This window comes from Filicampus tigris, chromosome 2, assembly GCF_054856515.1.
Source record: "Filicampus tigris isolate MCC_2025a chromosome 2, RoL_Ftig_1.0, whole genome shotgun sequence".
In the NCBI taxonomy this organism is placed as follows: Eukaryota; Metazoa; Chordata; class Actinopteri; order Syngnathiformes; family Syngnathidae; genus Filicampus; species Filicampus tigris.
Window position 1 is genome coordinate 2,569,968 of NC_141218.1, and position 23,553 is coordinate 2,593,520.

The 23,553-nt window shown below is 48.5% G+C and overlaps 3 protein-coding genes across 11 annotated transcripts; 1 reads left to right on the plus strand and 2 right to left on the minus strand.

Annotated features, from left to right (window-relative positions):
* Positions 1-829: 829 nt before the first annotated feature.
* On the minus strand, positions 830-7,610 carry paip2b (poly(A) binding protein interacting protein 2B). 5 transcript variants are annotated; one of them, XM_086023793.1, is made up of 5 exons: positions 5,346-5,364; positions 3,669-3,812; positions 2,739-2,880; positions 2,521-2,658; positions 830-1,165 (listed from the first exon to the last, which is right to left on the minus strand). In XM_086023793.1, exons 3-5 carry the CDS (start codon positions 2,868-2,870, stop codon positions 1,094-1,096), a joined length of 342 nt encoding a protein of 113 aa, XP_085879919.1. In that variant the 5' UTR covers positions 2,871-2,880; positions 3,669-3,812; positions 5,346-5,364; the 3' UTR covers positions 830-1,093. The 5 variants fall into 5 exon arrangements, with proteins under 5 accessions (XP_085879919.1, XP_085879918.1, XP_085879917.1 ...); XM_086023792.1 differs by lacking the exon at positions 3,669-3,812 and having other exon boundaries at positions 830-1,205; positions 2,467-2,658; positions 2,743-2,880; positions 5,346-7,610; XM_086023791.1 differs by lacking the exon at positions 3,669-3,812 and having other exon boundaries at positions 2,467-2,658; positions 2,743-2,880; positions 5,346-7,609.
* On the plus strand, positions 4,736-12,875 carry matr3l1.2 (matrin 3-like 1.2). Of its 3 annotated transcripts, none has more exons than XM_086023781.1 (21): positions 4,736-4,848; positions 5,563-6,311; positions 6,553-6,614; positions 6,691-6,729; positions 7,059-7,150; positions 7,230-7,285; positions 7,382-7,498; positions 7,609-7,734; positions 7,809-7,973; positions 8,162-8,286; positions 8,381-8,681; positions 8,751-8,930; positions 10,541-10,643; positions 10,720-10,736; positions 10,823-10,945; positions 11,035-11,370; positions 11,456-11,586; positions 11,704-12,184; positions 12,252-12,369; positions 12,442-12,557; positions 12,622-12,875. In XM_086023781.1, exons 2-21 carry the CDS (start codon positions 5,643-5,645, stop codon positions 12,682-12,684), a joined length of 3,420 nt encoding a protein of 1,139 aa, XP_085879907.1. In that variant the 5' UTR covers positions 4,736-4,848; positions 5,563-5,642; the 3' UTR covers positions 12,685-12,875. The 3 variants fall into 3 exon arrangements, with proteins under 3 accessions (XP_085879907.1, XP_085879906.1, XP_085879908.1); XM_086023780.1 differs by having other exon boundaries at positions 4,785-5,415; XM_086023782.1 differs by having other exon boundaries at positions 4,786-6,311; positions 11,035-11,163; positions 11,242-11,370.
* LOC147150828 (uncharacterized) lies at positions 7,693-22,931 on the minus strand. Of its 3 annotated transcripts, none has more exons than XM_086023779.1 (22): positions 22,767-22,931; positions 19,368-20,216; positions 19,167-19,228; positions 19,014-19,052; positions 18,849-18,925; positions 18,718-18,752; positions 18,520-18,642; positions 17,886-18,011; positions 17,699-17,815; positions 17,500-17,624; positions 17,107-17,423; positions 16,904-16,988; positions 16,630-16,814; positions 15,538-15,629; positions 15,400-15,463; positions 15,292-15,332; positions 15,090-15,215; positions 14,519-14,640; positions 13,367-14,450; positions 13,243-13,291; positions 13,056-13,177; positions 7,693-9,425 (listed from the first exon to the last, which is right to left on the minus strand). In XM_086023779.1, the coding sequence occupies exons 2-22, from the start codon at positions 20,205-20,207 to the stop codon at positions 9,408-9,410; spliced, it is 3,849 nt and encodes a 1,282-aa protein (XP_085879905.1). In that variant the 5' UTR covers positions 20,208-20,216; positions 22,767-22,931; the 3' UTR covers positions 7,693-9,407. The 3 variants fall into 3 exon arrangements, with proteins under 3 accessions (XP_085879905.1, XP_085879904.1, XP_085879903.1); XM_086023778.1 differs by lacking the exon at positions 7,693-9,425 and adding an exon at positions 12,872-12,969 and having other exon boundaries at positions 18,718-18,749; XM_086023777.1 differs by lacking the exon at positions 7,693-9,425 and adding an exon at positions 12,872-12,969.
* Positions 22,932-23,553: the final 622 nt, after the last annotated feature.

Genomic DNA, 23,553 nt, shown 5'->3' on the forward strand with positions numbered 1-23,553 from the left:
GTGTGCATAGAAGTGAAATACAATTCGGAACCATATTTGTTGGCAGCCAGTGCGAAAGCACCAACTGGGAGCAATAGATGGAAAAATTGCATCATGGAAATGAGGCCATTTCGCACGAGACAAGGAGAACAAAAACGGACGCACGACAAATGAAGACTGAAAGACGCCCTCTACTGCTGTGTGTAGCAGATTTTTTTTTTTTTTTGGGGGGGTGGGGGTATTTTTCATAGTTTTGGAAACTATTCACAAGAATAAAAAACTAAAGTGAAAACAGTTAAAATACTAAAAGTTTCATATCTTGGTACAAACAAGTTGAATACAACTGAAGTGTACTAACAGCTGTAGTTCTTTAACATACCACTAGAGTGAGCCTGCCTACCATAAGTCATGAGTTTGACCATCCGCTATGAAATATTTTTTGGGACACACATCCCAATTCCCATACAGTATTTAGCAGGAAAAAGAATGACGTTGGGGTATTGTGAAGCGCAAGGTCTTGCTTTATGCGTTTCATGAAATCACAAGGACGTACGAACGTCTGAGTCACAGTCACAGCTACATAAACGGCGCAAGGACTCAACAGTGACCAGCTTTTCCCACTTCATGAGGAAGTATGACCGTATTGGAGTAGGATTATTTTGAAAAGGGGTAAGATCAGCCAATGACAATGGAGTAGACCGAGCGTGAGCGCTAGATGCCAAAAAGGCTGCCAAAGGTTTTATTTTGTACGGAAAGGAACATTGTGCTGCGTTTATTTGAGCGTTGGGTTACGTGAGCTTGTGTAGTTTCTATTTCAAACGTTCCGTTCAAACACAAGACCACTACTGTCCAATTTCTTCAATAAACATTTATTTTCAAACAGTTTAAGAAAAATAGATTTTTTTTTTTTTTTTTTTAACATGTCTTTTTGTTTTCTCTACAGTAGTTTTGTGCCCTTTGTGCAGCAGCAAAGCATTGTGGGTAGCACGGCACCTACCTGAAGCCACTAGCAAGCAGACGGCACAGGGCAACGTGACAACACACCAGCAGCATGGCAGCCAATCAAGCGCATTGTTTACATTCGGGGACGCGCCCACTACGGGACAGCGTGCGGTCACATGATGTGCTTCTGGATGCCCGGCGTGAACTCCTTGGCGTTGGGGTTCAGGACGCTCGGGATGTTGGTCTGAATGCCCACAACAAAAGCTCAAGTCAGACGTCGCCCTCTGCTGGGAGGAGGCACAAATACTCCAGCCACTTGAGAGATTCCAACTTGTGAGCTCTCCAGATACGAGCTACCGTTCAACTGATTTCCCCCCCCCCCTCCTCTGACTTGTGAGTGCAAATTGCAGGTATGAGTGCTTTATGGTGGCAGTGAACTCAACTCAGTTTACAACAAGTTTGTCAGATAGTCAAGAATTCTTCCATCAAGAGGCTTCAAGCTGTTTAAAGCCACTCACGGTAAAAGAAAAAAAAAGAAAAGAAAAGGCCCAGCTAGCTTCATGCTAACACTAATTAGCATCTATCATGCTGTGATTTAAAACTTTAAGCAGCAGATTGCGCACAAAGGGTTCGGCAACATTGAGGCAGACAATAGAACAGTCCTCGGTCATATGCGGTGCCTTGTCAAAGTATTAGCTGCTCTTGAACTTGTTGACCTTTTTGTCACATTCCAAACAGACCCGATGGCCGCCAATGATGAGTGTTCATTGGGAGCTTGTGTGTCTGTGTGTCAGTTTCATTCCCGAAACGAAAAATTTGATCTCTTTCTGTTTGAAGCGTGAAATGTGGCAAAAGGTCCAACCCTTCAAGGGGGCTAAGACTTTTGCAAGGCACTGTAACATAATATAAGTTCTTGTATGTCGCGATGTCCCTACCGTCTATTTTTCTGAAGTACAATATTACGGGATGCTATTTTTACTTATTAAGACACTCAACAACAATTTATGTTTTTTTTTTGGGGGGGGGGGGTTCTGCAACGGATTCATGTCATTTTTGGTTCATCATTTAGATGATTTGAGCGCCAAGCGTTTTCAGCTACGAGTGTGCTTGAACTGATATCTCAAGACGCAGTTGCATCGCAAGCGAGGGGCTACCTTTCAAGCTCCGCATTGTCATCATTGAAGTTTGGAGACCCATGACAACAACTTAACCCCTCCCTGAGATCATCACTTCAGCACTAATATCAGCCGTTCTAAGCAAAAGATAAAGAATATATTGCTTCGAATACTGTTGCAGAACTATTTGTGTTCAGGCTGTTGCTGAAAGGGTGCACGCAGTGCAACACAGATGCCAATTAGTGTTAGCATGAAGCTAGCAAGGCCTTTCTTAAACTGTGAGTGGCAAGAAACAGCATGAAGGCTCTTTTTGGACGAATATCTGTTGAGTTGATTTCACTGCCGCCATACAGCACTCAAGTTTGTTTGGCCTCACAAGCCAAAGGAAAAAATAAATAAATTAAAAAAAAAAAAACGAACGACGGCTCACATCTCCAAGAAGTCGCAAGTGGAGTCAGTCGGAAAGCAAACATGGCCGTCTCACCCCCGCCCGGTCCGCCCTCTGGCCGCAAGTATCCGGCAGGTCTCTGGCCGGGACGAACCACTCCGACGCCTCCTCCTCGTCCAGCATCTCTTGGAAGCATCGCTCCATGAAATCCTCCTCCCACAACTCCTCCTCCACCTGCGTGACATCAGGGCCCACAACCAATCAGCAGGCAAAGGCGGCCGGCGCCACGGATGGCATGGGCGGGCCCGCCTCACCTGCCTGTTGAACTCCTCCTCGTGCTCCATCCACATGTACTCGGCGAACGGGTCGGAATCCAGCGGGCCGCTTTGAACAATGGGTGCCCCGTCGTCGGTGGCGACGGCCTGACTTAGCCTCGGGTCTTTCATGGCGCCACTCCTGCGACGGGCACAGGTGGCTCAGTGCAGCGGTGCCTTGACACCCAAACTCAATCGATATCGCCGCCAGACATATTGGGACACGCCGCTGTGACGCCACTTTGGAGCTTTCGTGCCTCTTTAAATAGGGAATATCTTGCTTCTCTGAGTCGTAGCTGCTGTCCCAATTTTTTTCTGCTTTTCATCAAGATATCAAACGCAGTTAACCTCAGCACAACCATTTATGTCATTGTTACATTGTGTTGTCCTCCACGGAAGTTGTGGAGGGAAACAAAAAAAATAACGTTAGTAGCACCTACATTTTCCAAAAATATTGTTCTTGCACTGTTCATTGTTTTGGTAATCATAGAAAGCTTTGCTTTGATTTTAAAATGTCTTTTGCTATTTTGTTTGTAAATACTTTTAAATTTTGTACTGGACTTTTAATTCTGTGAAGCAGATTAGGTTACCTTGTGGATGAAATGCGTTTAAGCAATGAAGCTGCCTTACCTACAAACATATTGCTCAAGGACTAAAAGTGCAGCTATCTGTTTAGAAATATAGGGAGTGAGAGTAAAAAAAAAAAATCACCAAACGAATCAATACTAAAGTAGAAAGATTTGAAAATTCTGCTGATGAGCAACAAAGGATTTGTAATTGATTATTTGCCAGAGCACGACTGCTAAATGTTAGCAGCGCGACACGGACAAACATCGTCGCGTGACGTCACCGAGGCGACAACAATGTCAGTGGGATCAAATGAATTATGTTAGTCCCCAAAACGACTTTGGTGTCATGTACTTAACTTACCACGAAACTCGCTCGGTGTTTTCCGTCTCGCTGGCGTCGCGCTCAAGACTGTAATGGCCGCTAGGCTGCTGTTTGTTTACCACTGAGGTCACGCGCTGCTCGCTTGGGATTGGCTCAAATTTCGATGGGGCCTTCGCGTATCAGCTAGCCAAGGAAAACGACGACAGTGGAGGGTTGGAAAAAAGAGAACTTAAGTGGAATCGAGCTTTGCTAAATCAAGTCTATGCAGTGCACATCGCAATGAGCGAACCGACATGCCTACCGACGGCCATGTTGGGCAGGACAACGTTCCCACACAGGCAAAAGCATTGACATTGAAATATACGCAATTCAATTAACTTTATTCAAAGAGGACTTAAAAACAAACAAACAGAGCTGCATATGAAGTGCTGTACTTAAAGTAAGACACGTCCGCCTCACAGTTCAGAGGTCGTGGGTTCGATCCCTGCTCCGGCCTCCCTGTGTGAAGTTTGCATGTTCTCCCCGTGCCTGCGTGAGTTTCCTCCGGGTACTCCGGTTTCCTCCCACATTCCAAAAACATGCATGGTAAGTTGATTGGACTCTCTAAATTGCCCCTAGGTGTGATTGTGAGTGCGGATGTTTGTCTCTGTGTGCCCTGCGATTGGCTGGCAACCAATTCAGGGTGTCCCCCGCCTACTGCCCGAAAGACAGCTGGGATAGGCTCCAGCACGCCCGCGACCCTTGTGAGGAGAAGCGGTATGGATAATGAATGACTGAATGAATATAAAAACGACAGTTAATGCTCTTTAGGATTTGTATATTGTTAGTGATTCTGTATTTGATGCTTCTTTGACTTAGCTTACTGAATCCCCATTCCCCAAATGGTAAACTATGCGTCAACACTTGTCATAAAAACAATCATCAGATCTGTACTCTTTTGCAATCTGAAGTTGTATCAACGTTACCTAAAATTCTGAAGTTTTCCTTATAGTCTTAAATTCCTACGTTTCTTTGCACAATTTGAATCAAATTTGATTTAATATAATAAATATATTTTTTTTAAACCCAACAATTTTGTTGTTTTTTTACTGGCGGGTATGCGCTTCAAAGCGAATGTGGAGGCCGTCAGTGACGTCACTGACAACAGCGCACATATCGCGAGAGTTGCGTGGTGGCTTTGGCACAATTTGTAGCTCTCAAGAAGACGACACAAAGACGGGTAGGAAGACTTCAACGTGAACATTTCATACTTTCACTTGGCCCGCTTTATGATCATCTAGCTGCACGTTATGTTCTAGTGTTGCATTTATTCAAGAATATTCCGGCCGCGAGCGTTAGCTTCCGTGGCTAACAGGCGTTTTTCCACGAGCTAATGCTAACGTTAGCTCTGGCGACGCTACGATGTCGTGCCTTTCCTTTCTTTCTTTCATTTCTTTCCACTGTTGTGCATTTCAACTCAGAAGCGAAGACTTGTTCGCAGCTGACGCAAAGAACTGTTGTGCATAGCCTACTAGCTGCGCTCGAGTGCGTTAGCCTAGCACGCCCGCTTAATATCAGGACATCGGAGCGGTTAGCACTTGTGCTAATTATCACGTCTGCTTCCATGTTAGAACACGTCGGTCGACTGCAAGTTGCCTTGAAGTGGATCCAGCGTGGTTGGGCCAATTGCTCTTTTGTCTCTATTGATTATTGACGACCAAGATGTTCTTGCTTTACCGAAGCGGTTCTCTGACCACGTGACTCTCCTTTTCTACTTCGAGCTTCCTGCTTTATGTCTGCAGAGGATGTTAGTATGCCCGTTGTTGTCCTCATGCTCCTCCTCATGCTTGTGTAGTCGCGGTCAGCCCGGGGACGACTGCGAGTGTTTGCTGCTCTGCTCTCGGTGGACGCGAGCGAAGACCACAATGTCTGCCTGTCCTTCACTGTCTTTCAGGACTCTGCTTGCCTCTTTGCTCCAGACTTGACTTTGCGCCGGACGTCTCTTGAACTTGTTCTCGTCGTCTTTGATCTGCGATGGACGGCGCTCCGAAAGGCTTCGCGGCGGGGCGGGGCCACCTGGCCGCCGCCGCCGAGTCCTTAAGCTTCAGCATGAACGAGCAGCAGCGGCCCGTGCGCCAGATGGGGGGCGGTGTCGTGGGGGTGGGCGGCGCCGACAACCAGGAGAGCGGCTCTCATATGCCCCGCGGCGGCGGCGGCGGCCATCTTGGCGGCACCATGAAGCTTTTCGCCAGCTTGGGGCTGTCACCCTCTGATCTGGACGTTCTGGCTCAGATCCCCGAGGAGGACATCAGCGTGGACACGCTCCCGCAGATCCTCCTGCAGCTCAAGAACCGCAAGATGGGCCGGGGGCCGACCTCCTCCGGCTGGGACAATGGGGGCAGAATGGGCGGCTCCTCTTTCGCTCAGGGTTCGGGCTCATCGGACTTTGGCTTCGCTTCTGTCAGCCGCGGAGGGGGCTTGAATTTTGGCGGCGGTGGCGGGAGCAGAGAGAGGTCGTACGCTGAACTTTCGCACCACGATTCCTACGGCGGTCCTCAGGGGGCGTCGCTGTCCCAGGGCGCCTTCTCGCAGCACAGGACGGGCTCCCCATCGCTGGGAAAAGTCCAAGACTTCTTGGGAGCCCCGCCGCCCCGCTTCCCGCACGTGTGCTCTCTTTGTGACTTTGATGTGCATTCCAACATGGTGAGTAAAAGCCACGCCTCTCTCCCTCCCTCTGTCATCTTTTTGTCACACGGGACCACCCTGTTGCCCGTCATCCATTTGGTCTTCTTGCCGTCAAGGACGCTTTCCTTTTTGATCTTACACACGTAACGATAACGTACACTTTGGACACACATACTACACATGGGCACACAAGCGGGAACGCCGCTGCTGTTGGGTTGCCATAGTGACGTGAGTGTGGGCTGATTTTGTGTGCGTGTAGGAGTGGAGTCAACACACCAACGGACTTCGACATGCTGAGAACAGGCGTGTGCTACTCAACATGTGAGTCACACACAAACTCCCATGCGTCGGTTTGCTTTGGATTAACGATAGCCGTCTCCTTGTGGTGGTCTCGCAGGTACCCCGAGTGGGATCTCGGTGGAGCTCCAGGCAGAAGGTAACCAACGCATGAACACATGTTGCATACCGGAGAAGATGCGTAATAAAGTTCAATGTAAGCGTTGCAGTTGTATTCAAATTTCGATGCCAAAATGTCCTTTGCTAGAAAATATATCGCCCTTGACTGCTAATAATTGCAAGTCGTGCCGTTGACGCGACCTTAATTTTGTCAAAAGCCACACAGCAAAATGTGAATGTGAATCATTTTAGTTTCTGCATTTGTCAAAGTATTTCTCTGCCAGTTGAGGAATAAGAGGAAATCAATTTACGGTGTGCCACAAAATTTTGGGAGGCCGTTATGCTTTGCTAATGTGTTGTGCGTTTCAGCGGCATCATGGAGTCCACCAACCTGTCAGCGGGGCTGCTGGGACCCGCCCCCTCGGGGCCCGGCCCGGCAGGCAGGATGCCGTCCAGTTGGGGTGAGACGCGCCTCCTTTCCAACACGCTTCATATGATGATGGGATGGCGCCCAACATTCCTTTTGTGTGTGCGCGTCAGGATCAGGCTTGGGTCTCGGCGGCATGTCAAGGCAGAACCGCTCGGAACCAAACGTGGTCAGTTTTTTTTTTCTTCTTCTTTTTTTCTCGTGCATGTCGATGGTCCTGAAGTGATATGAGAACACTGATGAAAACGTCGAACGTTCCCCGCAGTTGAGGAGCAGAGTGGTGGTGGTGAAATATGACAGGAAGCCGCTCAGCAACAAGACTTTGTTCTCCTTCGCCGAACCTTTCGGTCGTCTGCAGGAGCACCTGGTCCTCAAGACCAAGGTCTGTTTTTTAAAAGTATTTCATTTGCTGACTTTACCACTGGGTGGTGCTAGTGCGCAATCACAAACACAAGTGGTGGTCTGTGTTTCTCGTGGTCGGCATCCGAGCAGGCGTTCCTGGAGATGGAGACGCACGAGGAGGCTTTGGACATGGTCAACTACTACCAGCAGAATCCGGCTATGCTCTACGGGAAGTCGATCACCTTCTACCTGTCCAGGAGGCTGATAGTCATCCAGGTGACGCCGCTGACGCCGCGACACGCCCGCCTCTGTCTGAAAGTCTTGACACGGCCCCCTCTACCCCCCGGCAGAAGGAAGAACGGTCGTCGGACCGACTGTCGTGGGACGCCCCGCGTCGCAGCAGCCAGGTGGTCTTTTTCTCCAACCTACCCAGAGAAGAAGACAAGAAAAAGGAGCTGCTGACCGTCGCCGCTCGCTTTGGCGTAGTGGAGAAACATCTCTTCTTGACAGACCAGGTGACGCACAAACGAGTTACAAGCCGCTAGGAATTGTTCCCAAGTCGTTACTTTGTCTCCTCCGTATGTAGCGAGTCCTTCGTAATACAAAAATGTAATTTTTTTTTTGGAATCTGCTGAGGGGAGAGGGTGGTCAACCTCGTACTTATCATCCCCCCCGTCCACACTAACGTGGCGGTCATCACCAGGCGTTCATCCAGTTGGGAAGACCCGAGGACGCCGAGATGATGGTCAAGTACCACACGCTCAATCCGCTCACAATCAAAGGCCGAGCCGTCCGCCTCAACATCTGCACAAAGTACAAGACGCTCAAGTGAGTCCACGTAGCAACTCGTCAACACAACGCCTCCGGAACGGTAGCTTCACCACCTGCTTCTTCTTCTGCTTCTTTTACTACATTTTAACAGCATCAACCGCAGACAGAAGGAATCAGTCGGGGGGAGCAATTGGAAGGCCGGAAGCAAGAGAAGGTCATCCCGATCCCGGTCGCCTTCCGGGAGTCGAGACGAGGAGAACGGAGCCAAATCGGCTTCAGAGGGCGAGGCGGACGACGACGACGACGAGGTGGCGGGAGTGCAGGAGGGTGAGGGCGAAGGTGAGGGCGAGGAGGGTCGCAGTCCCACGGGTGCGGATGAGGAGGAAAAACCGAGCGAGGCGTCGGTGGAGGGGGAGGAGCCTGTGGCAGGGGAGGACGGCGTTCAGAATAAGGTGACAGGTCCTGAGACGGGAAAAACATGGGCCTTGCGTAGCACTGTTCTGAAGGAGATGTCTTCACAGGCTCCCGATGGTCATGGGGATGGCGTCGCAAAGGAGAGTGACGTCTGTGACGTCATGAAGGTCGGCGACGTCATGGATGAGACCTCGCCTGCAGATACGGGCAGTGCCGCTGAGCAGGTGGGCGAGTCGGAGGAGCAGCCAAACGAAGCGGCAAGTGGCATAAAGCAGACAACGGAGGAGGTAACTTCTTCACAGGCATGACGTGAAAGTGAAAGTGGGTGTCACAAAAGTAGAAAAGCCAGGAAAAGTCCCATTTATTTTCATAATTTGTCTCACAAGGTCAAACTTGCGTGTTTGCTCACCACGCACAAAGTGAAATATGTCAAGCCTTTTTTTTTTCCCCGTTTCAGTTGTGATCATTATGGCAGAAAGCCCCCAAATAATTTTCGAAAACTGATTTCACAAAAATTACAATATCATGACACGCTGTGTCCAAGGACGCGAATAGAGTGTTAAGAGAAAAGGGAAAAGGTGCACAAGTGATATTGAGAGAGGATCATCAAGCAACGCTATTCCCTAATCTTGGGTGCTTCATAAGGGCTGACCTGAGTGAGGCCGGCGTCGGTGCAGCACGATCTCATGCATTGAGCCATCCCCGGATCAGTGCTCCCAACTCCTCTTCTCAGATGGAAGTCCAGTTGGCGTTTCATTTGGGAATCAAAGTCTGGAGGAAAACTGGAGAGCACAAAAGTCAAGTCATGGTGTGGGGGGACCCCAGACCTTTTGGTGCCGTCGCTCCGTTTGGATTTTTTCAAATGGACTGTCAACGCAGCCGTCCATCATGTGTCCCGCTGCCGACAAGCTTTTTCGAGACGATGATTTGAATTTCCAGCAGGATTTTGCACCTGCCCACAAAGCCAAAACTACCAATACCCGCTTTCATAGCCATGGAATAACTTGATTGGCCAGCAAACTGGCATGACTTGAACCCTGTTGAAAATTGATGGGCTAAGTGTCAAGAGAAGGAGGAGAGATCAGAAAAATGCCAACACCACAGCAACTTGGGCTACAATAACACCCGCTGAACTGTGCCAAAGGCTGACGGCCTCCATGCCACGCCGCCTTGATGCTGCCATTCATGCAAAACGAGGCCCAACAAAATGCTGACAGCAGATAACTTGAATACACTTTTCAGAAGGACAACATTTCTGTGTTTAAGATCAATTGTCATTGGTCACGTGAAATATTCAAATGTTATGAAAGACAGGCTTTTCTATTTTGGGGTCTTTCTGCCATAATCACCGAAATAAAAAGCCTGAAATATTTCAATTTGTGTGTGTGAACTAATACAACCTCCAAGTTTCACAAAGAAATTATTGAAACCAATGGATTTTACCTCAATATTCAAATTTGTTGCCACTCACCTGTAGTTGGTGCCTTCAGTCTCCGCTGGTTGCGGGGAGTTGCGGCGTCTCCTGACTCGTGGTGGGATTCATTTTTTTTTTTCCCCCCATGACCTTTTGGATACGTTTAAGTCTTTATCCCATCTCGGAGACATTGCAAAGTGTTACATTGTCTGGGACTGGCTAGACATCCCCGCGAGGTCTCTGCAAAATCTCGGACCTGCCAGAGACTGAGGACTGATGGCCACATTAAGCTTTTACTGCCTGGAGCAGTGATTCCCAACCATGTGCCGTGAGAGCTTGTTAAGGTGTGCCATGGGAAACGATGAAATTTCTATTAATTGGTCAGAAAGTCCGGCCGGCCTGGTATAACAATCAAGGCGCCTTCACTCAGGTTTTGACCAATGAAAAGCAAAGGATTTTTCTTGTTGTGCATTGCGTGGTCAGGATGAGGACTTCATGGAGAACATGGAAGACTTTGTGACGCTGGACGAGCTACCCGAAGAGGACGAGAAAGAGGCTGCAGACGAAGGACAATCTGACGGCACCGGTAAGCTATCAACGGACCACTCGCCATCACGTGATGATCATCATGATGACGTTCAGTCTTTCCTTTTTGTCTGCAGACACATCCAGGAAGGGGGTACGTGTCGGCAACTGCCAACGTGTCAAAAATGACCCAAGTGTCTGAAAGACGGGGAGTGACATGTGAGCTTTTGCTCCCGCCAGGGGCTGCGCGTGGTCAACATCCTGGGTTTCAGACGAGGATACAAATTCTTGGATGAACTGCTGGGACTGGCGACGCCCTTCGGGAAGGTGGTAAAGCATCTGGTCCTGGACTGGAGGCCCGAGGTAGCGCATCGCCGAGTCGCGGGCTTCCGGTTGCCGATGACGCTCGTTCCTAGACACATTTGACTAATGTGCTCACCGTTTCATGTCAGGCGTTCCTAGAGTTTGCCACCGAAGAAGAAGCGCGTGCGATGGTTAAGTTCTACAATGGGAACGTCATGCCATCGGTGTGCGGGCGCCCCGTGAGGGTCAACCACTCTTTGACCTACCCGACCATCCAGGTGAGGGCGACCTCGTTGGCGCGCGGCGTAGCAACTGGCCGGCGTTCAGCTGACCGCCCTCGCTTCCTGTCGTTGCAGTGCGGCGCCAGCAGGGTGGTGTATGTGGGCCAGCTGCCCAACGGCAAATATGAGGATGAAGATGTCCTCAAATTGGCGGAGCCCTTTGGCAAAGTCAAAAAGTACTTCCTGAACCCTATCAAGAGAGAGGTATGCAGCTTGCCGGAGGGTCTGCGTCCAGACCGCCGCGCCGGGGATGCGGAGCAGTGTTCTGTTTTAAATTTTTTGTCTGCAGTGTTTCCTGGAGATGGAGAAGGCGGAGGCAGCAGATGAAATGGCTCAAGCGTACAAAACCAACCAAGCAAAGTTGAACGGCAGACGCCTTCTCATCTACGTCAGCAGGAAATATACGCAGCTCAAATACGGGTGAGCTGCTGCTAGTCCTTGTTCTCTGGGACCACCAGAAAATGTCTGCTAAATCCGACTTGTCAGTGTACATAGCTCGGCTCCGTTCTCGCTTCATCTTATTTTCACTGTGTGTAGGCATAGCTGTCCCAGCGCCACCAAGAGGAGGCCAAGCAGCTCGTCTCCAAAGTCCTCCAAACCTTCAGAAGAACCTCCAGCCAAGAAAATCAAGGAGAAAGAAGAAATGAAGAAACCCGAGGAAGAGGAGCCAACAGAACTCAAACCCCAGCAGGAAGACGGGCAGCAGAAGGTAGCCCAGGAGGAAGACGGGCAGCAGAAGACAGCCCAGGAGGAAGACGGGCAGCAGACGGTAGCCCAGGAGGAAGACGGGCAGCAGACGGCAGCCCAGGAGGAAGGCGGGCTGGAGAAGCCCCAAGAGGAAAAGGCGATCAATGAGGAGGAGGATGACAAACCTGAGGAGGAGCTGAAAGAGGAACCGAAGAAATCTCAAGAACAGGTGCAAATGGAACCTCAGGAAGAAGAGGACATGCTGAGCTCACATCCGAAGATGGAAGTGGACGCCCCAGAGAAGATTCTTGATGTTCCCGTTTGCCAGGAAGTGAGTTTTTGTTCACGCTGTAGCGCTGTCTAGCATCCGGTGACTCATCTGGGTTGTTTTGATGCAGCCGACAGAGGAGGAGCCATCAGCTGATCGGAACAATGGCGGCGCCCCCCCGCCGCCTGAGCGTAAAAGCAGTGCGGCGTCTTTGCCACTGCCGCCGTTTGATCCCGACAGCCCTATCGGTGAGCGAGTGGTGGCCAAGCCTTCCTGGTAGCGAGTCGCCGGCACTGAAGGTTCTGGTGTGCTTTGCGCAGGCGTTGAACACATCAAGATGGGTTACTACTGCCGCGTCTGTCTCCTCTTCTACTCCAACGAGGACATGGCCAAGAAGACACACTGCAGCAGCCAGATGCACTACGACAAGTTGCAGGTGAGGCTGCGCCCGCGCCGCAAGAGCGGCCAAAATGTCACCGTGACGACGTTTGTGGTTTCAGAGCCATCTGGAGAAGGAACGAAGCAAAGCGGAGAAGAAGCGAGCAAAGAAGACGAGCGCGTGACTTTCTTTTCCACAGCAGCCACTTAGACCGTGTTTCCTTTTTTCTTTCAATGTTGACCTTAGACAAGTGGACTGCGCGTTAACACGTTAGCTTGTCATGTGATGTCGCCACTTTCATCCGATCAGTTTCCACAGTGTGGGTGGACTTTACTAGCATGTTTCATGTTTTAATAAATGTTTTACACACATCAAGTCACGGAAATTTATTGGCAAAGTAAAAATGTGACATCAATTGAAAGCTGACAATGTGAACAACATTCTCTCAGGTCACCATTTTCATCTTCTCCTGAAAGGACAACGCTGCTTGTTTACCACATTTGAAGGACACAAAAAAAATCTGGAAGGGACCTGGTCTTTGTTCTACGTGCTCACCTGATACTTGAAGTGGTGCTGTCGGCTGCTGCAATGCTGCACCTTGGCTTCGTCCTCGTCGGCGTAGATCAGCTGACACAAGTTGCAGAAGTAGCCGACGACTGGACGCACAAACTCGGTTCCTGTGAGCATCGAGAAGATGTGAAGGCAAACGTGTGCGAGTCCTGATATGGGGCTGACTGCTTACCAACGGGTTGGAGGGGTGTTGTGGGGGAACCAGAAATTCCATCAGCTTCCTGCAAACACGACAGTCATCAAAATGCATCCACGGCACCTTAAAAAAAAAAAAAAGCAGAAGAACAAAGACGGACGTGACTGTTGTCATTCTCAGCAGACGTTTCACTTCTCTGCTCTTCCTTTCGTATCTTTCTAGGCACGGACGTGTCCTCAGGAGATGCTATTCTCTTGACCGTCTCACCCAAGTTCTCTTCAGAACTTGGATCTTCCTGTCTGGAGTTGGTTCCTTGGCGATCCTTGCTGGACACTTGCTCTGACGCTTTGGAAAGGACACTTTCCCTCTCTGGAATCTCGACAGCCTTTCCAGCCTCCGAATTGCATTCACAGATCTTCAGAGAGTTCATTTTTTCCGATTCACTCTCTTGCTTTCGTCTCTTCCTGGCCTGTGAATCCTTTTCCAAAGTGCCCTGAGCTTCTGATTCAATCCCTGCAGTCTCCAGAGTCTTCCTACTTTCTGGCTTGACCTCCAAAATCTCCCCCCCTTGCGATGCAGCTTCCAGAGTCGTCCCGTTGTCAGACTTGATCTCCAGAGTCTTCCCAGCTTCTGATTCATTCTGTGGAGCCTTCTCGTCTTTTGATTGGACACTGTGAGTGTTCCCGCCTCCTGAAGTGGCCTCAAGTGTGTTCCCACTTTCTAGTTTATTCTCAAGAGTCTTCTCACCATCTGATTTGTCCTCTGTAGTCTTCCCGTCTTTTGACTGGGTACTGCGAAGGTTCCCATCTTGTGGTTTACTCTCATGAATCTTTCCAGTGTCTGATATGCCGCCCAGAACCTTGCTGTTCTCGGACATACTTTCTGCAGTCTTCCTGCCTTCTGACCTGATGTCCAGAGTCTTCTCAGACTCTGACTTGATCTCAGTCTTTCTGGATTGTGACTCAACGTCCTGAACATTCCCACAGTCCGACTTCGACGAGGACAAAATGTCTGAAGAGTTCCTGGATGTGAATTTCTTGTCTTGGGTCTTTCTGATTGGATCTTCCCTTTCTGGAGTCTTCTGAGCTCTTTTTTCCTTCTCCTGGTCTGATGTGGACGAACCCTTCCTTCCAGCTTTGGACTCATCTTTGCCTTTACTCGTGCGTTCATCAGGCCGCTCGCTCCACGAGCTACTTCTACGTCTGCGCTTGCCCGTCTCATGCTCGTCCCAGTAAACCGCCGAGCTGCAAACGAGAACAAGTTAGCGCCGCCGGTCTCTACTCAAGAGACGTGAGTCGGCCAATATGCTGACCCGTTGAGGAGGCGTCGATATTTGTTGGAGATCAGGACAGCGGTTCGAGTGTTCTTAAAGTGAATGTTGAGTTGATTGACAACTCTTATTGCCTCCGAGCTGTGTGACAGCTCTAGGAAACCCTGAAAGACAAGTTTTATTGGTCACATGTAAAGACCCGACAACAATTACAAACATTTCAGATTTTAATTCATCCATACACAAAACAATTGGAACACTTTTTGTCACGTTGAAACTGTATGACATGAGAGAAGAATATTATTAGAATGATCGTTTGAAAATTTCCTCTCTGGTCCCATTGTATGCTTGTAATTCAATTTTTAAATGATTTGTGAACTCGTCTCGGCGATCTTAAACCAGCTCTCTACTACGTTTTATTGGGGCCGGTTAATGAACTGCAGTTCACCAAAAGTGAAAAAGAAGGAATTGGAAAGGAGTGAAGTGAGGCTGCATTATCTAATCTTGTAGGTGGTGTTGGCAAAATAATGACTTCAAGGAACAATTCCTGAAACACAAAAGCCTTCTTCTGCGCTCAACTTGTTCGTAAGCAGTGTAGAATTGTTTGTCAAACCTTTTGTAGGCCCCGCAGAAGATAGTAGCGCACCGGCCTCCCGAGGCCTTTGGCCAGCTTGACGAAGTCGCCGGCGTTGCAGTAGGACAGCGGAAGGTCTTTGAAGTACACAACTCGAGACACGTGCTGGAGGAGCACAACAAGCCGGTGAGACACTCGCCTGGACAAAGCGCGCGGGCGACAGGAAGCAGGCGCTGCGTACCCCGTCGTCTTTGTCACTGTAGTCGTCATCATCGCCTTCCCCTGCGGCGCAATCGTAAGAGATGCTTCAACAACTTGGCCCGGGGCAAACTAACATATGCCTGCTTACCCGCATCACTGCTCACGTCCTCTCCCACTTCATCCAGAGTGATGCAATCCTTCAAGTCCACTCCCTGCAACAAGCCGGAAGAAGAATTTCAAAGATGGCAGCGTGCACGTCAGGCTGAGTTCACGCAAAGCTCTCAACCTCATACGGCTTCTCCTCTGCTTGGCTGCCGGGATGTCGTTCTTCGTCACGCTTCCCGCCATCAGCCTCACTATCGTCTTCCATTTTCTCCCCTGAGAACACATTCCACACGCGCCATTTAAGGCAAGGCAACTTTAGTTCGTCGAAACTCTTCACACAAAAGGCAAAGGAGGTGCGATGAAGGAGAGGATAAAACAAATCAGTACAATGACAAAAGTAATTATCAAGCTAAAAATCAGGTTTTGGATTTATGAAAAAGCAGAAGTGGAGTTGTGAAGAAGTTGTCCGATCAAATTTCCATGACATTTTGCATAGGTGTTCATAAAGTTTATTCCACAGGTGAGGTGCACAGAACCAAATTCTGCCTCACAATTTTTGGTTCTGCTTCTGGAAGTCTTGAGGGGAGCCCCCCCCCCCCCCCCCCCGCTTTCTTCTACGTCTTCATTTGAATGCCTGTGACAACTCAAGGTGGATCCCGTAACGTGGAAGGCCTAAAAGTGCTGTTTTCGACGGTCGGAGTTACGGCAGAGCTAGCGATGTGACAACTGAAGAGATTTTAGTTATTCTTAAGAGAACATGCATGTAATACGGCAAGATATCAGCTCTTCTCAAATGCATAACGTTTCATTCTCGCTTGTTGTTTGGGACGCTGCTCCGTGTGTGTTAAAGAAGTAGTTATTTGAAGGTTCTTAATTACCGTTAGAGCATCCATGTCACTTTACATCACGTTAGCATTAAGCTAGCAGGCGTTTTTTATTCATGGTTTGATTCAATATTTTGGAGTTTGAATATGTTTCATTCTTTTTCTTTTGTTTTATGCATCCGTTTTATTGTAATGGTCAACTAGCAGTGGGAAACCGCTTCCAGCAAGCACGCTGAGCTTCTCCTTAGATCACTGGTTGATCAAGAGTCTGATGTATGACTGACTTCCATGATTTAACAGCAAGACAGGAGAACAGACGCTAAGGAATCATTTGACGTGTTTGTATAAGTTTCAATGCGTTTAAAGTATGTGGAAGGTACAAAAGACTTAAGTTTTCATATTGTAGTTTTTCAAGAGGCTCTGCAAAAAAAAAAACAGGTTCACTGAACCTTCAAGTGGGAGCGGCGGTCTGCCTTCTGGTTCAGGCGAGTCCTCTTCTACTTCATGTTCTTCCTCCTTTTCCATTTGTTCCTCGGTTTCCTCCTCGGTTTCCAAATCCTCGTCCTCCAGGTCCTCTCCGTCCTCGCCTAGGACGGCCATTCCCTCGATGTCGCTGTTGTCTTCTTGCTCGGAGCTGCAACGTCACATGGAAGGGAGCGCGTTAAAACTGCCGCGGTCTTCATCCAGACACGGTGGACATCAGTCACGTCAATGACGACGTACTCTGCGTCCACGTTGCTGTGTTCTTGGTCAACACTGTCAGCTTGTGAGGGTTTCAGCGACACTGCCGCAGAAGCGCAACTGGATGCTGTGGACGAGGACAAAAAAAAGGTCATGAAGCAGGGCCCACACCTTCTTCTGGAGGAATCTACACATGAGGCTTCTTCTGTCTACAACTGCTCAAGTGCCTCAGTCTGATTTCTTACCGGTCATCTCAGGCTTCTCTGCTTCTGTTATTTTGGCACTGGAACTACTAGTTTTCTCTTGGGACTTGGACCTTTCACTCTTGTCTCTGGATCTGGACCTGGCCTTCCTGTCTCTGGACTTGGACCTTGTCTTCCTTTTGCGGGAATTAGACCTGGACTTTCTGTCTCTGGATCTAGATCTCGTCTTCCTGTCTCTGGACCTGTCCTTGTGGTCTTCTGCCCTCTTGTTCTTGGATTCATGCGGCGTGTGGTCTTCATCGCCGCTCCTCACCCTCTCGGTTGAATCTTCTTGGTAGCGCTGAGCTAATGCTGTTGTTCTGGAAGTGGGCGAAAGCTAACTAAGTAAAGCTGGGCCAATGAGGAGCGGCTGGCAGTCTGTCCGGTCCCGCTCACCTGAGACTGGAGGTTTCTACCGCGAAGGAAACATGGAGGACTTTGTCGTTGATCCTCAGGTTGTTGGAGGAATAATAATTGACCAACTTTACAGCGTCTTCAAGATTTTTCATTTCTATGCACGCCTGAAAAGATTCAGGACATCGTCAAATAGCGGTGAGAGATTTTATGTGGCGCTTTGGTGCAAAGGAAGGCTCACCTTGGACCACTGGAAGAGAGTGTACACAGGCAGACCGAAGCGCTTGACAACATTGAGGAGGTCCGACTTGTCGTCGTTCGATTGCGGAGGCGGCGTGAAGCTGACCACGCAAGAGCTCTGAACAAACAAGCAAACATCGCAAGGAGGACCAGCACTCGTGAGGTTGTGATTGGCCGTCAACACGCACCTTGACAAAGTTAAAGGTGTTGGAGATGCTGAAGTCTATTTGCTGACCGCGCACGTTTGGAGGACATTTGTTGTGGAACTTCACCAACTCCTGCGCCTGCTCGACAGATTCCAACTCCACAAAGGCCTGCCAACAACAGCCAGCTTTGAGTCAACTTTCCGTCGGGCACGTCATGTTGTTGGGACACAAGAATGGGACACTTTAGGATGACCCTTGAAAAGGGGTTTGAGAGGTCTCAAGTCTGGACCCTCAAGTTTGAAGCAAGTACCAAATTACTAGTCTGTTAGAGATATCAAGCCAGTCAAGTCATGACCACTTTGTCCCTTAAATGAATTCAAGCTGGCGATCCACAAAAGCTCAAGCGAAAGCAAGAGACGTCTTGAAGCTTTTGTGCATGACCTGATGTTCTACACCATGGACTTTCTACACCAGGGGTGGACAACTGCGGTCCTCGAGAGACGCTATCCTGCATGTTTCCCTCCGCCAACACACCTGATTCCAATGATCGGGATTGTTATCAGGCTCCTTTGTGTACTGCTCGCTGATGAGCCCATCATCTAAAACATGCAGGACAGCTGCCCTCGCCGAGGACCGCAGTTGCCCACCCACGTCCTGCACGCTCACGTGGACGCACTAGTGATGGAAACATGAGGATCCCGGTGATGGTTCCGAAGGGCTCTGCCAGTTTCCGCAGATACGGCTCGTCCACTGTCTGAGCAGGGAACTTGACACACGCCACTTTGCTTCTCTGAGGAAGCTGAAAGGGAAGCGACCACATGTTCAGACGCACCGACACCTCCAAACGTAAATGGGCATCAATTTCAAGTCTTACCTTCTTCTCTGGGTTCGTTCCAGCCTGCGACCCTGCTGGACAGAAGGAATACAAGACGGATAGGTAAAACTGAAGAAACCCCGCAAAGGCTTGCCTTTGATGTGTGATGTGCCACTTGATGTGTGACTTACTCCTGCTCTCAATGGTTGACTGCGGCGACTGGAGAGTCCCTCTGTGTTTCCTTCTCGTCTCGGACTGTCGGTCAGCTCTTCAAGGACAACGCTCGCGTTAATGCATTAGCTGCTCACAGCCGCTAACCGTGTCTGTCATGCCATTAGCTAGCGCACTGCACTAACCCGGTGCGCGTCTCCATGCGGCAGTCCCACGTAGGAAACCTGAGGAGGACGGACGGAGGAGCAGACGAACGGCAGTGTCAAAACGAAGCGACTAGCAGGAAACGGGCAGTAATGTGACAAAACTCGTAGGCATACATGTGAGGAGAGACTCACCGCTGCAGCAGGCTGAGTTGTCCGTCGGCATGTCGGGTGCCGTTGATGTGTTTCGTCCAGTTCTGAAACAAAAAGCACACGTCAGATCATTTCCATGCCTTCGTGACAGCCGGACTCACCGAAGACCGCACCGTCTCGGACAAGCACACTTCGCCAGCGTCCCCAAAGAGGCCATCCGGATCAGACTGTCGGGCTACTTACCTCCGCTGAGATTACACAGGCGTTACACAGAGAACACGATGTTGGGTACGTCTGAGGTTCTGTGCCGAAGAAATCCTGCACTTCCTGTTTGGACGGCATTGCGGCACTGGCAGGCTGGCTGCGAGTCTGGCTGGCAGAGGCGTGGGGGCGACCTCGTTCCGACCCGGATCTCCACCGGCTCTCGGCCGGCGGCGCGAAGGACCGCTCATCTTTGCAGGGCTGGGGCAGGGAGCCGGAGGAAAGGGTTGCTGCTGGTGTTCCAGGTCTGGCGTCCGCCGCAAAGTATCTGAATGACTGCGATGGAGGGTCTCTCCTGGTGCGGATCTGGGTCTGGGAGACCGGAGCACATCTTGGGGGATTTTGCCAGTGATCTTGCCAGTCGTGAACCTGCTCTGCAAGAAGAGGTGTTGGCTTGATGTGGCCTAGCGGGTACTGAACCAACTCCTGTTTCTGATGCCAGCGGCCACTGGGTGGCTTTGGTGAGCTGGGAAGGGGAGAGGGGGAGACGGGAGGAGGCTTAAGTGCTTTTCTGTTGGATTTAATCTGGCGGACGAGCTGCGGCAGAGACTCGACGGTGAGTTTGTCCTCAGGGAACTCGGCGAGGAGCGCCAAGTCGGCGGGCTCCAGACCGCAGCTGCTCAGGATGCTGAGAGCGCTGTCCGTCGAGTCCAGAGGCAAGGCGGGCGCCGACGAGGACGACGTTCCAGACTCGGACTCATACCCATAGTAGCCGTGGCGGTCCGGCGAGGAGCGGCGGCGCTCTGAAAGGCCGCTGGGGCTTGGACCAGGTCGGCGGTCGGTGTCGGACAGAGGCGTTCGCCGGCACCGGTGATGAGACATGGCGGGACGCTGCAAACAAGTGCCAGGGAAGAAGGTGAACACAGGACAGGATCAGTGAGGGGGTCTCGACAAGAGGACGGTCTGGAACGTCGAAAACGTATCGAATATTTCCACGGCAATGCATCATGGGAGCCGGGAGAAGCATCGCGCTTCAAGAGAGGGCCATCAAGTTCTTGTTTTAGAACATACCCCCCACAAAAAAAAAAAAAACAGGCTGATGCTTCTTCACGTGGCTCGTTCAGGACCATACCATTAAAGCGTAAGATGAAAGCGAGCGACGAACCAAACAACAGGAAGTCCAGACAACATGTGGACAACAAAAACACATCTCACAAAGGCAACAGCGAAAAAGAGCTGCTTACGCCAAAGTGGAGAACATCGGTCTCCATGACAACAGTATTTCCTGAAAACGCATACACTTGAATAGAACGGGGTTGGACTTACTGTTTGTCGGCTGAAAAAGAATGCACCCAAGGGGGAAAGTTTAGTCTGATTTGGTGTCAGAAGGAGAACAAAAACCTTGGGATTTCAAGTGCACTTGACGCAGATTCTTCCTGAGAGCTGCAAAGCGAAACAGAAGCAGCAAATGGACTTCAGAGCTGCCTAGCCCACGCAAATCTAAGCAGGAGGCTGCTAGACAGCAAGATGTTGCATACTGTTGTCTTCACAAGCAGCTCAAGGGCTCGTCCACAAGACCTTTCTAAGCGGCGTGCGACATCATCAAGAACCAGGTTGTGCGCCGAAATGAATTCTAGAATAAATCCCGGAATGAAATTTCTAGCTGGAAAAACAGTTTCTTTGGGGTTTTTTTCTAGCAACTCAACGGTTCGCCATCTCCTGGCACAACAGCCTTTAACACATCTTCAAGAACAAAATGCAGACAATGAAAAGATAAGAAACAAATCAGAGTCATGCTAAATGTCTGTCCGCATACACGCATCTGGAAAAACTCAATTGGTCAATGGTAGATGAACACACCACCCATATAAAAACACTCTTCACTTTGAAAATCATTTTCAAACAAGGTCCCAACTTCGCTCCGGCTATTGAGCAATCAGAGCCGTTCACGGCAAAATGACTGGCAAACCAACCGCTGCCTTCACTTGTTCATTACAAAAATGTAACACCATTGCTACTGTATCATGTTGTCTGTTTCTGCGTTTAGCAAGCTTTCCAATGAGCTGTCTTTTTGAAAATATGAGAAAGACAATAAATGTATGGAAGTTTGATGCTACAAGAAGGTCCTACCTAAAATCTTGACCCCCTTTGGGATGCGCACACACAGCCTTGTGAACCTTTGAAGCTTTCCATCCAACTGGTTCACAAAAAGGTTTAGCTGGTGAGGCTTCATGCGCACACAAACCCTTCCGGTAGCCAAAGCCTTGATTGTCAATTGAACAGTATCCGCGTGAAAATCATTAGTGGAATCAAAACAACAACATTAGGTCTTCTGGAGTTTATTTACTGTATGTAATCTGTTTAGGATTCATTTGTGGTTAATGCTATGGTGCAAAATGAACAAATGACATGCTATGTTTATGTTCAAATTGCTGTTGAATAAAAGACTGTGACATTGGCAGCATGCTTTTTATAAAAAAGAAACATTTTTTTCCTTTCTGTATTGACTTGGATATGCAATACAATAAAATTTTATTTAGATAGCGCATTTCATAACAGCTAGAGCTGTAACAAGGCACTTTACAAACAATACAATAAATACAAAATAAAAGGCGTTGATACACGTATTCATAAATGCAGATATAAATAATATGAAATATAAATAGTTTTTAATAGCAGGTTGTTGGCTCATTGTAACCCGTGGACTTTGCACTTTTGGGTTATTTTTCAGTCACAACTCCAAAAATATTTGGAGAACAAAAAAATGGAACTGAAACATAAAAGAAAGCTTCTGAGTCTAATAGTAAGTTATGAAATGTGTACTGTACTATGAGTTGCACCAGTGCCTACTTGTAACCTTGTGGGACGTCTTGGACAGATTTACTCAGTCCGTTGACAAATATGGGAACACGTTTGTTTGTTTGTTTGGGGCATGAATAAACGTATTTCTGACTGGCGCCCGAAACGCGAACCACTTCTCGAAACAGCAAGGCTTCATACGACAACAGTGACGTCATTATCCTATTCTGAATCACGTTTAAGAAATTAATACATTTTCATCACTTTTAAAGAATCCTAACTGTCTCAATATTTGTCACTGGGGAATTACATGACCGGAATCGTCTTTAAGCCATCTGTCAGTTAATGCTGGTCTCGTGTAAATCAAACTTTCAACATTTACACATTTATCCTGAAATAATGATGATTGCCATGTAAAAATTATGTTTTTTTGAATTATTATTAACATCTGCCTAATGGACAACGACCCCTCCGCCCGCCCCCAAAATTATAACTTCTTAAAAAATCAGTCTCGAGAATGTAACTTGGACTTCCAATGGCAATAAAATCCATTCAGATTCTCAGAAATGCTGATGCTAGCCAAGCTAGCATAGTTAGCTTAGCAGACTAACTATGATTGAGCTCAAAACAAAAGAAATTTACCTTAAGAGTAAACAGCGGCCGAAGTCACGCAGTCGTGACGGAGTCAAAGTTGCGCTTCGAATTTAATTTCAACCACAATAGGAGAGAAGAACGTTCCAAAATGTTCATTGTAGGCAAAAACAAAAGCAGAAAAATCCACTGGGCTAGACATCTTCTTCGCCTAACTTCAACATGACGAGCAGAGTCACTTCGTTACTTTGGTGGTCATTTAGCGCCTCCTAGTGGGTGAGGAGAAACGAGCAGGACTGACCACCAACATGCAAAACTCAACCTGACAGTAACGTTGAAATCAAAACACAGGTAAATCAATAAAACAGCAACTTAATGTTAATCAAATGTTAATGACTGACTGGCTATTACATTTTGTGAAACACGTGCGACTGATATAAATGTGGCTTTTGTTTTTGTTAAGAAGAATAATACATCAGAACAATAATTCATTTATTTAACCCCAATGAAGGTACCCAAAGAAGTTTAGATGTTTGTTGTTTGTTTTTAAATAATAATGTTTGTTTTGTTTTCTGCTTTTTCAGAGTTATTTCTATTTCTCTTGTGGATGTTACATTTTTTCAAAAAGAGAACAAAAAATAAAAATCAAAAAATTAAATTACTGAGGAAATACTGAAGCGGATGCATTAATTATTAGTAATTACTTAAAATTAGACATGCAGTTGTAGGCACAAGTACGGAATTGCTGAGCCACAAGATGGCGCTCAACGACTTGCTGATGGGTTGAACGATTGCTGATGAGTTTTTCATTTGGCTCAACTTTAGACGTGTCATATTT

Coding starts and splice junctions, on each gene's coding strand:
- paip2b (XM_086023789.1), bottom strand. CDS start 5,453: ATGAGGAGGAGCATGAGGACAACAACGGGCATACTAACATCCTCTGCA. Junction 2,881..5,345: donor GTGGTCAGAGAACCGCTTCG/GTAAAGCAAGAA, acceptor TGCCCGTCGCAG/GAGTGGCGCCATGAAAGACC. Junction 1,166..2,520: donor AGAGGGCGGACCGGGCGGGG/GTGAGACGGCCA, acceptor GTGGGCATTCAG/ACCAACATCCCGAGCGTCCT.
- matr3l1.2 (XM_086023781.1), top strand. CDS start 5,643: ATGGACGGCGCTCCGAAAGGCTTCGCGGCGGGGCGGGGCCACCTGGCC. Junction 7,286..7,381: donor ACCGCTCGGAACCAAACGTG/GTCAGTTTTTTT, acceptor CGTTCCCCGCAG/TTGAGGAGCAGAGTGGTGGT. Junction 8,287..8,380: donor ACAAAGTACAAGACGCTCAA/GTGAGTCCACGT, acceptor ACATTTTAACAG/CATCAACCGCAGACAGAAGG.
- LOC147150828 (XM_086023777.1), bottom strand. CDS start 20,207: ATGTCTCATCACCGGTGCCGGCGAACGCCTCTGTCCGACACCGACCGC. Junction 17,625..17,698: donor CTCTCTTCCAGTGGTCCAAG/GTGAGCCTTCCT, acceptor GAATCTTTTCAG/GCGTGCATAGAAATGAAAAA. Junction 15,216..15,291: donor ACAGTGACAAAGACGACGGG/GTACGCAGCGCC, acceptor GTGCTCCTCCAG/CACGTGTCTCGAGTTGTGTA.